The sequence below is a fragment of the Uranotaenia lowii genome, chromosome 3 (assembly GCF_029784155.1).
Source record: "Uranotaenia lowii strain MFRU-FL chromosome 3, ASM2978415v1, whole genome shotgun sequence".
In the NCBI taxonomy this organism is placed as follows: domain Eukaryota; kingdom Metazoa; phylum Arthropoda; class Insecta; order Diptera; family Culicidae; genus Uranotaenia; species Uranotaenia lowii.
Genome location: NC_073693.1, coordinates 33,288,015 through 33,301,338, shown reverse-complemented (window position 1 = coordinate 33,301,338; position 13,324 = coordinate 33,288,015). Strand labels below are relative to the sequence as shown.

General features: G+C 42.5%; 2 protein-coding genes across 3 annotated transcripts in view; both read left to right on the top strand.

Annotated features, from left to right (window-relative positions):
* Positions 1 to 1,196: 1,196 nt before the first annotated feature.
* Positions 1,197 to 13,324, top strand: part of LOC129758162 (alpha/beta-tubulin-N-acetyltransferase 9) — a 26,100-nt gene continuing 13,972 nt past the window's right edge. For both annotated transcript variants that reach the window (XM_055755625.1, XM_055755626.1), the window contains exon 1: positions 1,197 to 1,340. The gene's annotated coding sequence lies outside the window, so the exon portion shown is untranslated. The remainder of the gene's footprint in view (positions 1,341 to 13,324) is intronic.
* The window catches only part of LOC129758161 (lambda-crystallin homolog), a 9,194-nt gene continuing 4,139 nt past the window's right edge, over positions 8,270 to 13,324 (top strand). The window contains exon 1 of the mRNA XM_055755624.1: positions 8,270 to 8,494. Within this exon, the coding sequence (XP_055611599.1) occupies positions 8,451 to 8,494 (44 nt within the window). The 5' untranslated portion in view covers positions 8,270 to 8,450. The remainder of the gene's footprint in view (positions 8,495 to 13,324) is intronic.

Sequence of the window (13,324 nt, the reverse complement as noted above, 5' to 3'; positions counted from 1 at the left end):
AGATGAAAACGTTAAAAAATGCATTTTAAAAATTTTTGCCAAAAGCTGAAAACCAGCCACTGTGGAGGCATAATGAGAACCCCCCCCCCCCGAGGCAGTATGAGCACCATTAAGCAGGGCAAGATGTGCGTTTTCTGCCGGGGAATCTAGCAGCGAATTCAATTCGATGAAGTCAGGTGAGTCGTAGATTCATCAAAAAAAGCAATAACAAAATAATCTAGGTCTGTTTGTAGAATACAAACAATTCACGCACGCTCATACATTATGTGCTTTGTTCGGAGGATGATGCTACTAGCCGTATAATGTAACAATAAAAAAATCGACCATGAATTGTAAATGGAAAAAAATCACCTCGAACAGAAATCTAACGCTAGAGTTTTGATTACCTCTCCGACACCTTACCAATAGGCTAAATCGTCTGATGGAAACTAGTCAAGGTGTGGCGCTATAAATCAATTTTAATTCGCTGCTAGATTCTACGGCAGAAAATGCTCATTATGCCTCGATAATATGGTGCTCTATATGCCCCTAGTCAACAAATTTAAGTAAAAACGTGTTTTAAAATTGATAAAAGTGAAAAATCAAAAATTATATGATGGTAAAAATTGAGAAACAATGTGTAGATCATGTTGCAGTGCGTACATTATAGATCAAGGTTATTTTAAGGTCATAAGAGCTTATTTCGTGGTGCTCAAAAATTATAATATTTTCGTAACTTGAGAACCAAGCTAGTTTTTTATAAATATCTCTGTAAAGATGATAAGGAGATTCCTTTTTTTGTGAAAAATTAATACTATAGGAAGTACGAAACAAATCCTAATGAAAATTTATTTAAGAAAATACGTACTTTCGTAGAAAAGAGTAGTGCTCATTATGCCCTGGGTGCTCGTTATGCCCTCATCTCCCCTATAGCAGAAGAATTGGGCGAACTATGTTGCCAAGTTTTGTCAAACCGTGGATTACGTGCACAAGAATTGTTCCTGAGCTTGAAAAAAAAGACCAAATTGTAAATTGAATAACGAAATATCATGCTTTTATGTTTTTAAAATTTGAAATTTTACCGGGAGGAAGAATCCGGTCATGAGCTCAGGGTGGGAGCGAAAATCCAAGCCAAAACAAATGGAGAGCGAGCAAATGAGTGACTGTGAGCGAATTGAGTGATCTCGAAAATTTTGACATCGATTTGTTTCGCTCGTTTTTGCTGATGGGGGTTTGCGGATGGTTTTTAAATCGCAGTGAAAAATAAGTGATAAGTGTACGGTTTATAGTGTTGGATAAAAACTTTTTCGTTGGAGAAACCGTATTAGATTGTGCATTTATATCCAAATTTAAAGATAAAGGTAAACTTTTTTCATTATCTAACATATCGCACATAAACATTTTCGGAATCCGTCGGTCACCCACAAATGGCAACCGTACACGGAAAGAAACGGTTGCGGTGGTTTTTGAATTTCTTAGTCAAAATAACTAAAAAAATAAGGTAGAAGCTCCTGATTTTGTGCTATTTCTAACCACTTTTTATTACCTGTAGGAACATTTTTGTCCTTTTTTTTCTATTTTTTAACTGTTTTTTTTTATTTTCATTGTTTTTTGGGTTCATTTCATTTTTATATCTATAGATTATTTTCTATTTTTTAAAGGAGTTCAACCCATTCATTTGTTGGTTTTTTTTACACCAAAATATTTCTTAAGGGGTACTGACACGCACCATATAAAAAAGCGGTGTTGATTCCCAAACAGGGATGCCAGGTGTTGAGGATAAAAAATCTGGGCAATTTTGAAAAAAAGTCTGTGCGTGTCTGTGCACAAGGAAAGATCATGATCAAGAGTTTTGCCGATGCGTGTGAGCGGGAAGGGGGAGGGGGGGGGGGAGCTGGTTGGAGGGTTTTGTTTTCGGGTTATTTTCGGCGAGTTGAGAACTATATAACTAACACTGTTTTCTACCACGTACCATGCCAGTCTTATTTTAAAAAAAGTTTAATGAATAATTGGTCAAATACCCATGAATACAAGCGAGATTTACAGTCTAATCTGGCACTTACGGATCAAATTCGATACATGAATATCGATTTCGTCACTCAATTTTGAAAGTCTGTAAAATCTGGGCACTCTAAGCAAAAATCTGGGCAAAATCTGTGTCTGACCAATATCTGGACGAAGGGTCGAAAGTCTTGGTTTTACAGACAAATCTGGGCACCTGGCAACCCAGTTCCCAAAAGCTAATGGCGAAAAACTCAGCTTATTCCGAAAATATGAGACCTGAGACTTGAAATCTGGATACTGAGGAAAAAGAGATGAGAGAAATTAAACCTGAGACTTTACCAATACATTCGACCCAAACAAGAAAAACATTCTATGGGATTTTCATACTATTGGTTATTTCATCTCAAAGAAACATTAAGGGTCTCCACTAGACTGCTCCAAATTTGTATGGGAAATTTCAAGCTTATGAAATGTTATGCGCTGCAGGCTTAAATTGATCCTAGGACTAGTACAAGGTCTCATGCCAAATTTGGGCCAGATCGGATCACGGGAAGGGGTCGCTCAACGAGCCTAAAGTTTTTATGGAATTTTGAGACATTTTGTAAGAGAGGAACATGAAAATCCAGTCCTCTTCGGCCAATTTTTTTTGAATACGGTTTTTCATAAAGCCTAAACTGAGATAAATACTTCATCCGAAGACTGCATTTCAATCCGACTTATGATAAAAAAGTTATTAGACTTCAAAAATGGGGTAACTTTTTTCAGGGTGATATTCATCACTGTTAATGCTGCGTCAAAACCCCTCCAACCCTCGAGCTCCCTGGGTCACTTATCAACTGCGACAACTGAAGACGGCAAAAAACCGTGCTCTTCGAAACTTCAGCAAGCACAAATCCTTCTGCACAAAGGAAGAATACCGCAAGCTGAACACAAAACACAAAAAAAGTAGTAGGCGCTGCTACCAGAACTATCTCCACCGACTACAGCGTAATTTTAAGACCAACCCGAGATCTTTCTGGAAGTACGTTAAAAATCAGCGGAAAGAATCTGGGCTTCCATCTCAAATGTTTTTGAACGGCCACACAGCGAACACCGATCTTGAAATATGCAACCTCTTTGCTGAGAAATTTTCTAGCGTTTTCACAACTGGGTCCATTTCCTCAGAGCAACTGGATATGGCTGTAGGAAATATCACACCTCTAGACTCTTCCTTAAACGGTATTGCCTTCGATGACGCAGCCATTTCATCATCTACGGGTCCGGACGGGATACCAGCTATCTTCTTGAAACGTTTCATGCAACACTTGCTGACTCCCATCAGACATATTTTTCGAGCTTCGCTGGACTTCGCAACCTTTCCCTCGCTCTGGAAAGAAGCTTACATGTTCCCTATTCACAAAAAGGGAAATAAGAAAGATGTGAACAACTACCGCGGAATATCAGCTCTTTGTTCGATAGCCAAACTGTTCGAATTGGTTGTTCTGGATCCGATTTACTCGTCCTCAAAACAATACATTTCCAATGATCAGCACGGATTTCTGCCGAAACGATCCACGACAACAAATTTGCTGACTTTTACATCGTTCGTGCAAGATAGCTTCACCATGAAATCACAAACCGACGCCATCTATACTGATCTGTCTGCTGCTTTCGATAAAGTAAATCACGATATTGCTATTGCTAAACTCGAACGCTTAGGATTCTGTGGTTCCCTACTGGACTGGTTTCGAAGCTATTTAACGGGACGAAGGTTATCTTTGCAAACTGGAAATTACTTTTCAAGACAATTCTCTGCTTGTTCAGGTGTGCCCCAGGGAAGCCACTTGGGACCGATAATTTTTGTCATCTATTTTAACGATTTTGCCGAAAACTTGCGTATGCCGACGACCTCGAACTTTTCCACACCATCAATGGCCAAGACGATATCGATCTCTTGCAAAGGCAGTTCAACACCTTCGCTCACTGGTGTGACACCAACTGCTTGCCTCTGAACCACAGCAAATGTGCGGTCATTTCTTTTTCTCGCAAGCGGAACCCTCTTCACGCAGAGTACACTCTTGGGAACGAAATCATCGCCCGGGTGGACCACATCAACGATCTGGGCGTTATCCTAGACCACCGGCTGGAGTTTAAGACTCATACGAATTACATCGTCGATAAAGCGTCTAGAAGTCTTGGCTTCTTATTTCGCGTAACAAAGGAGTTTAAAGATGTGTACTGCCTAAAAAGTTTGTATTGCAGCATAGTTCGCTCAACGCTTGAATATGCATCTGCAGTTTGGTGCCCATTTTACCAGAACGGAGCTGAACGAATAGAGGCTATCCAGCGGCGTTTCATACGTTATGCCCTGCGACACTTGAACTGGTTAGATCCGTTTCGTTTACCCAGTTACGAAAACCGTTGCCGCCTAATTGATTTAGACACGCTTCAAATTCGTCGTAACGCTGCACGTGCTCTAGTCGTAGCGGATCTCCTTGCGTCGAGGATTGACGCTCCCATGCTGCTGGAGGCTATTCCTCTCAGTGTGCGACCCCGAGGATTAAGGAACCAAAATCTACAGCTCTATGTTCCCATCCGGCTAAATAACTACGGAGCCAACAGCGCTCTTATTGGGATTTTGAGAACTTTCAGCCGCTTCGCCGAGTACTTCGACTTCGACGCTTCAAGGACTACTTTCCGAAGAAAAATTTTAATGGTTTCGAGAACTTTGTAGATTTAACTAGTTTTTAACTCATTATTTTATTAAGTTATCATTAGGATCAACATGTGGTCCGTTGATGTTTTTACACAAATAAACAAATAAACAAAAATGTTCGCCTCCACACTCCGTTCTCCTGTATGCCGCCAAAGATGGTTCTTAACACTCGTCGCTCGAATACTCCGAGTGTACGCAGGTCCTCCTAGAGCAATATCCATGTCTCGTGCCCGTAGAGAACAACCGGTCTAATGAGCGTCATATACAGGTTACACTAAGTCTTCTCGACCGCAGTTGCTTGTTGAGTCCATAGTAGGCACGACTTCCGCTGATAATTCGCCTCCGGATCTCACGGCTGGTGTCATTGTCTGCGGTCACCAGTGAGCCGAGATAGACAAAGTCTTCGACTATCTCCAGCTCATCGCCGTCGATCATGACCTTGTTATTACTGGACAAGCGGGTTCGGTCAGTCTCGGATCCGCAGGCCAGCATGTACTTCGTCTTGGACGTATTAATCATCAACCCAATCCTTCTTGCTTCGCGTTTCAATTTGCGGTAGATGTCTTCCACCGCCGCAGATGATCTGCCGACTATATCAATGTCATCGGCAAAGCAAATAAGTTGACTGGATCTGTTGAAAATCGTGCCCCGCATTTCGCCCACCGCTCGTCGAATAACACCTTCTAGCGCCACGTTGAACATCATGCACGATAGATCATCACCTTGTCGAAGCCCCCTGCGCGATTCGAATGAACTCGACAATTCACCCGAAATCCGCACACAGCACTGCGTTCCATCCATCGTCGCCTTGATCAGTCTGATCAGCTTCCCGGAAAAGCCGTTCTCGTCCATGATTTTCCAATGGCTTCCTTAACTTCACTCATCGTTGGGAGTGGCTCCTCTACGTCGTTGACTACGCCGGCGATGTACCTTCCCCAACCGTCCTGATCTCCTGCATGTGCGCCGTTCAGGTGTTCATCGAAGTGCTGCTTCCACCTTTTGATCACCTCACGATTGTTCGTCAGGATGCCCCCGTCCTTATCCCGGCACATTTCGGCTTGCGGCACGAAGCCTTTGCGGGATGCGTTGAGTTTCTGATAGAACTTTCCTGTTTCTTGGGAACGATGCAGCTGCTCCAGCTCCTCGAGCTCCTCCTCCTCCAGGCGGCGCTTTTTCTCCTGGAAAATTCGGACTCGTTGCCTCTTCCGCTGTCGGTGATTTTCCACATTTCGACGAGTGCCTCTTTGCACTACTGCCGCCCGCGCGGCATTCTCTTCGTCCATCACCCTCCTACACTCCTCGTCGAACCAGTCGTTCCGTCGAGTTCGCTCCACATAATCGATGACTTTCTCCGCAGCACTGTTGATGGCTGTCTTGATGGTATCCCAACAGTCCTCGAGAGGGGCTTCGTCAAGCTCGCCCTCTGCCGGCAGCGCTGCTTCGATCGATTGCGCGTAGTCTTCCATGACCTCAGGTTGCTTCAGTCGTGCGATATTTAACCGAGGCGGGCGCCGGTTTCGTGTGTTGTTCACTACGGAGAGTTTTGGACGTATCTTCACCATCACCAGTTAGTGGTCTGACTCGATCTTGGCGCCTCGACAGGATCTGACGTCGATGATGTCCGAGAAGTGCCGACTGTCAATCAAAACGTGGTCGATCTGTGATTGCGTTTGGTACAGTGATCTCCAGGTGTACTTGTGTGGGAGGCGGTGCTGGAAAAAGGTACTACGTACGGCCATTCGTTTAGAGGCGGCGAAATCAATAAGTCTGAGGCCGTTTTCGTTGGTCAGCTGGTGCCCACTGAACCTTCCAATTGTCGGTTTAAATTCCTCCTCCTGGCCGACCTGATATCATGTTTTGGGCAACGGTCGTATTCACGCTCCAGCTACGCGAAAAATTCGTCTTTGTCGTCACCGGTACTTCCGAGGTGAGGGCTGGGCACGTTGATGATGCTGATATTGAAGAACCGGCCCTTGATTCTCAACCGGCACATTCGTGAGTTGATCGGCCACCACCCGATCGCGCTTTTGCAGCTTTCCCATCACTATAAAAGCTGTTCCAAGTTCGTGTATCTGGGTACGTTCGTACCGTTGAGCCCTTCCAGCATACCTCCTGCAGCGCTACGATGTCGAATTTGCGGCTCTTAAATTCGTTGGAGAGCACGTGGGTACTGCCCACAAAATTTAGAGATCGGCAGTTCCATGTTCCAAGTTTCCAATCGCTAGTCCCTTTTCGTCGCGTGGTTCTTTGCCGATTTCCATCCATTTTAAAAGGTGTTGTTTAGTTGATTCGATTTGATTTTACGTATATAACATAAATTCTAGGTATTTATAAAAAAGTACGTGAACTTTATTATCACTCTGTGTTTCAAGAACTTGAAATATTACTCTGAGTGAATTTAACGTTAAATTGTTTCTGAAAAACGATGATATCAACAAAACAAAAATAGTTTAAATAACTTTTGAAAAAAGTGCTAAAATCTACGAAACAAAATATTACTAAATTTTCACAGTGAACCAAAAGATACGGATGGGATAAGAAAAAGATCAATCCTTTCTATGGCGACCGTCATAAAAAAGATCAACAAATTTAGCAACGTCCTGAAGTTGTTAATCATTTGCAATAACTTTAAAAAACCTGCTATCTGATAGATTTCTAATGTAATTTTGATAGAAGTGTAAGTTTAATTCAATTGAACAAGCTAATTAAAATTAATAAATCAAATTTGGTAGTTTCTTATACCAGTTTCAAGTCGTCGGCTAAAGAAAAATGACAAATGACCACGTCAACCTTCCGAATCACTCTGATAAAGGACGACTAATTTGACAGTATTTCACGCTTATTTGACTAACTCTATCTTATTGAATGATCCCGGTGAACTGACCCATGCCAATTGGGTCAATTGCTTTCACACTGATAGAACGAAAGGCGGAACAAGGGGGATACTTTTTCGATGATAACGACCACTTGAAGAAGTAACTTGACGATAGAGTTACATCCTTCATTTGAAGTATTTTTCAGTGTTGTTTGAAGTTGAGGAAAAAAAGATATATTTATATAATACCCGTAAACAACAACTATTTTTAATCTGAGAACACTCGGAAAAGTACTATCTAGGTGGCAGCTCATATTTATTTCAAACATTTCCTTATCGGTCGCAAAGCTCAGCCAATCTCGTTTGTTTGCTACTTCAGCCGCTTATCAGCTCAGATGGAAGGCATAGAACAGAAAAGACAATTAGCTGAACCATCGTTATTCCACCTTTATGGCGCGCTACTTTAAAATTGGATCTAAATGCTGCTCACTTTAAACCTTTTTTCGGCGATTTAACACCCGAATCGCTATTTCAAATGTCTAAATAGTTGTTTCTAATCGCTGGAAGCGCCGATAGGAACTGAACCTAAACCATTGAACAAAGTAAGGCTTCTACGCTCAAATGATACACGAATCCATCCTAGCCGGACTAATATGAAATAAAGAAATAACAATCGACAAGCCGAGGAAAATACACAAATAACGCCCGGCCCGGCTTGATGATAAAATAAATAGCTGCATGCAGCCAAGCCAATATATGAGCCGAGAGAGTGTTGCATTCCGTAATCAGTTGGTTCAACTCTGTCCTCCGGTACGGTCGCGTTTTTTGGGTCGTCGGTGGAAGATTCGTTGGTGTGGTTCTTCGATTGTGATTTAAACTGTTCAATCAGCCATCTCTTTTACCAATCTCTAGTTCGGCAGCTTTTCATCCGGTGAATAAGATTTAAACCAGTTAAAAATGGCCTCCAAATTCAAGAAGGAAAAGATCGGAATTATTGGCAGGTAAGTTTATGTTTTATCCCTAAACATGTGAATATCAGTCAGATGAAAGTTGAGTTTAAAAAATAGATCACATATTCGTTGTCATTCAAAGTGTGTGCTTTCTCGATATAACAAACTGGTTTAATTGCGTCACACGACAGCCTATACAGTTTTTAATCAACTATCCAGAGCTAGTCAACATGCGGGTTCATTAATCATGAAATTTTTGTTCAACCCAGAAGAAGTGAATCAATATCAAATTTTAACTGTATGTAGGTAGGTACCCTATAAAAATTCTCTTTTGTTTTTAATCTGTTTACTGTTGTTTTGCCTCGTCAGTTTGTTTTCGATCCCTTTACATGACGCTTTTAAAATCACTTGTTTAAATAAAACCGAATGTTATCAAACACCGTTACAATGCGATTTTTCAACTACAACATAATCGATGGGGAATCATGGTTCTTTCTGATTATTATTTCTTTTTACTGCTATCTACTGCTTTTTTTATGACAACAGTGTTAAACAGAGTGGCAAAGTAAGCATTATTATTATTTATTCAATACTTTTAGACCTGCAGTGTCATTCAAGTCTCATTGATTAAAGGAAAATATTCTACAGAGGGTTTTATTGTGAAAAGACTCATATTATTGGTCTCTTTTATGTGAGTCTAAAGCTAAACATTCATTCGGAATTGTTTCAAAAGATCTGTTTCAGATTTTTTATAATGTATGAAAGGCCTAAGTTTCCTTGAGCAAACTTGGATTTTTTCCACTTATTAATCGACACTGTAAGGACTACAAAAGCCTGAGAACAAAATAATGTTCCACAAGAACCATGGCGAAATTTGTAGGGCAGAAAAGGGCATAATGGCCACCTTAAGAAGGACGCTAATTTAACCATAGAATACAGCTATAATTTGTGAGTAACTTAATTGTTTCGTGTTCAGACACTAAAAAAGTCTATTTGGGCTGAAACTTGAAAAAGTAAGGAATGTATTGAAAATAAGTTATAAACACATTTTTTCATTGTTTTGATTTTATTGATGATTCAAACAAAGAAACAGTTCGGAAGTGTTTTAAAAAACTTATTCTTACAGTTTATAAAAAAATTCAAGTAAAAAATAATTATTGGTAATATTCTTGGACTTTCGACTTGACGCGTTTCATTAGGTTTTGTACAGCTGATTGATCACACTTCTTGGCTGCAGCATTCCAAATTTTCTTGAAAACCGCCATGGTCATGTTGGCCTTACCATCCTTCTTGAAAACTCTCTTGACGATAGCCGAATATCGTTCTATGGGGCGAAGCTGGGGGCAGTTTTGTGGGTTTACATCTTTCTCAACGAAATCTACATCGTTATCCTCAAACCATCTAAGAGTGGATTTAGCGTAGTGGGCTGACGCCAAATCCGGCCAGAACAATGGTGGAAACATATGTTTCTTATATAGCGGCAGAAACCTTTTCTGCAAACACTCCTTTTGGTAGATATCGGCATTTATTGTTCCTTTTGTAAAGAAAATCGCCGACTTCAATCCGCAATCGCGCCTGCCGTCTTTTAATGGGGGCTGATTGGAATAGGAGGCGTGGTCGCGCATTGCGTAACACGGATGAAACTTAAAGTATGGTCGATGATCGGAGAAAGACGAAAGTCGGAATTGGGCAGGTATATACTGGGTCAGCCAAAGCAGCCGTCCACTTACGATATGCGGAGCTGGAAAAAGCAGTTAAACGAGCTTGTAGACGAGACAAGAGAGCCTGGACAAACTCCCTAGCACTTTCTGGCCAAATTTTTCCACCTCAATCGACTTCTCGTGGTCACTCACATCCCCCCCAATAGCTGCAGTGTAGAATTGTGGTCCCGGAAGAGTACTGGAATCCTCTTTTACATAAGTTGCATGGTCCATGAGAATGCACGCATCTGGCTTCTGCAAAATCCGATGATACAGCATCCGGGCTCTGGTTTTGGCTCTTGATTTTTGTTCAGACGTTTGTTTGGACACTTTCTGCTTTTTGTATGTCTTCAGGTTGTTCCGCTTCTTGATCCGCTGTACCATTCCGATCGATGTCCCAGCTTTTTTCGCCAAATCCCGTATGGAAATCGATCGATTCCGGTTGATGAGGTTGATTACCTTACGGTCCAGATTTTGGTCAGATGGTCCTGGTTTTCTGGCTCTTCCTGGCAAATCATCGAACGTATAGTGTTCCCCGAACTTGTGAATGCCGAAACATTTCGCTACTTCATTTATCGAGATGCCCTTCTCTCGCATCCTAGTGTCCAACACACGAATTTTAACTTTTTTTTTTAATTCACGACATTTTGGAAGAAACGAATGTTTCAAACGTAAACAAAGCGCTGGCTCACTCTTGACAGATCAAGATGCTACATACAAGTGAGCACAGTTGTACGCATTCACGCGTTAGTAAGCGAAGGCCCAAATATATTTATAGTTAATTTTCGATACACGTTCAAAGAGCCAGCGGCGCGTCTTCACTTGGTGCCAGTCGAGGTTTTCGTCAACTGTGCGATTCTCGTCGACAGTTCGGATTTCAGCGGCTAGGGTTTCTGGGTCCGCCTCTTCTTCGATGTCCTTCTGGCTTCCAATCTAACGCCTCTCTGCAAATCTCGTATTCATCTTTTCGCAGCGTGTGCCCGATCCATCTCCACTTACGTTCCCGAATCTCGATTTCTAGCGCCCTTTGATGACACCGGCGATGTAGTTCCTCATTCGAGATCCAGTTGCCAGGCCACCAAGCGCGGATGATATTCCGCAGGCAGCGTTTTACAAATACTTGCAGTTTTCGCGTCGTCACCGCATATGTGCACCAAGTTTCGCACCCGTACAGCAATACGGATTCGACGTTTGAGTTGAAGATTCTGATTTTCGTTCGTAGAGAGATCTGGCGTGACCGCCAGATGTTTTGGAGGCTCGCAAACGCAAATCGGGCTTTTCTGATCCGGGTTTCGATGTCTTTCTTGGTACCACCATAAGGCGTAATCTGGCTTCCAAGATACTGGAAGCACTTCACTTTCTCAACATGTTGCCCAGCTTCCACGAAATTAGAACGGTTATCTGTGTTGATTTTCATCGACTTGGTCTTTCCGACATTGACTTTGAGATCTGCTGACTTGAAGCTTACGATGAGGTCGTCGAGTTTGCTCTGCATATCCGGTTGTGTTTGGCGAGCAAAACAATATCGTCTGCCAGATCAAGATCGTTCAGTTGCTCCATTGTTGAAGAATTCCACGGCAATCCCCGGTTCGGTGCATAGTTGATCGATCCAGTTAGAATCTCATCCATTACGATGAGAAAGAGACACCGTCGTGCAGGACCTTGCACGAAAATGTTCGTACTGTTGTCGTGTTCCCAGACGAATGAAAAGGCAAGTTGACTAAACTAAAGTATATGTTTATTCAAGAAAGTGTGACAACTGAATGACTTAGCTTTCACACAGGTAGTGGTATTTATACCAGCAGATACTCCTAGAGTGATGATAGCATGCTGCGACATTCTAGTAGCTTCTGATTGGTCTTGTGGTCGTGGCCTACCACATCTCCCTTTTTTAAGAAAGATCTCAATCGCTTGGGCAGACAGCGATTTCGGGTTGGTCTTGTCCGTGGTGTTGGAACCGGTGCTGCTGTTTCGATGAACCAGGCCTTCAGTGGTGTGGGATCTGATGAGTCGACCGTTGTCCAGGAGTACGGTGTACTTCACGTTACCTTTGGGTTTGATGATCCGACCCGGAATCTACTGGGCGGAATTCCCTTGATGAACCTTGGCCAGAACCGGATTTCCAGCGACGAATTTCCTTTGCACAGCGCCATGACGTTTATTGAACTGAGCGTTTTGAGCATCGTTGATTCGTGTTGGGCTTGGTAGCGTTGGCTTCAGAAGGTCCAGTTGGGTGGAGATGTGCCTACCGAGGAAACGATGAGCAGGGGTCTTGCCGTCAGGAGCGCTTCGAGCTGGCGTGGAACGGTACACTGACAAAAATGTTTGTAAGTGCTGTGTTGTAGCCATGCTTTCCCTCGTGTTCCCAGAAGAATAAAAGACTAGACTAAACTAAGAGATATGTTTATTCAAGCAAGTGTGACAACTGAATGACAGATCTTTCACACAAGGGGTGGTATTTATACCAGCAAGTACTCCTAGCGTGATGAAAGCATGCTGCGACATTCTAGTAGCTTCTGATTGGTCATGTGGTCGTGGCCTACCACAACTGTGAATGAGGTGAAGGTGTACTAGGTGAACTAGTTTCTCTGGAACTCCTCGTCGTGTAAGAGCAGCCCAGATGTTTTCGTGGTTCAGTCGTGTGAATTCCTTTTCGGATTCAACGAACACCAGCAGAAGAGAGTCCTAGAATTCGTTGATTTATTCCAGTATTATACGTAGCGTTGTGATGTGGTCCACACATGATCGTCCGGATAGGAATCCAGCTTGTTGCTGTCAAGCGTCAATTTTCTCCTGGATCCACCACTAAGGCGGCAAGAAATGTCATAAAGTAATCGGATATCTCCATTGGCGACGGCTTTTTCTTCCTCTTCGGCTAGGGAGTTTGTCCAGGCTCTCTTGTCTCGTCTACAAGCTCGTTTAACTGCTTTTTCCAGCTCCGCATATCGTAAGTGGACGGCTGCTTTGGCTGACCCAGTATATACCTACCCAATTCCGACTTTCGTCTTTCTCCGATCATCGACCATACTTTAAGTTTCATCCGTGTTACGCAATGCGCGACCACGCCTCCTATTCCAATCAGCCCCCATTAAAAGACGGCTCCACTGTTATTAGAAATGTAAGGACAGCATAGGCAAAGATAAATAAACAAACAATCAGAAGCTAGATCTGTCAATTGCTT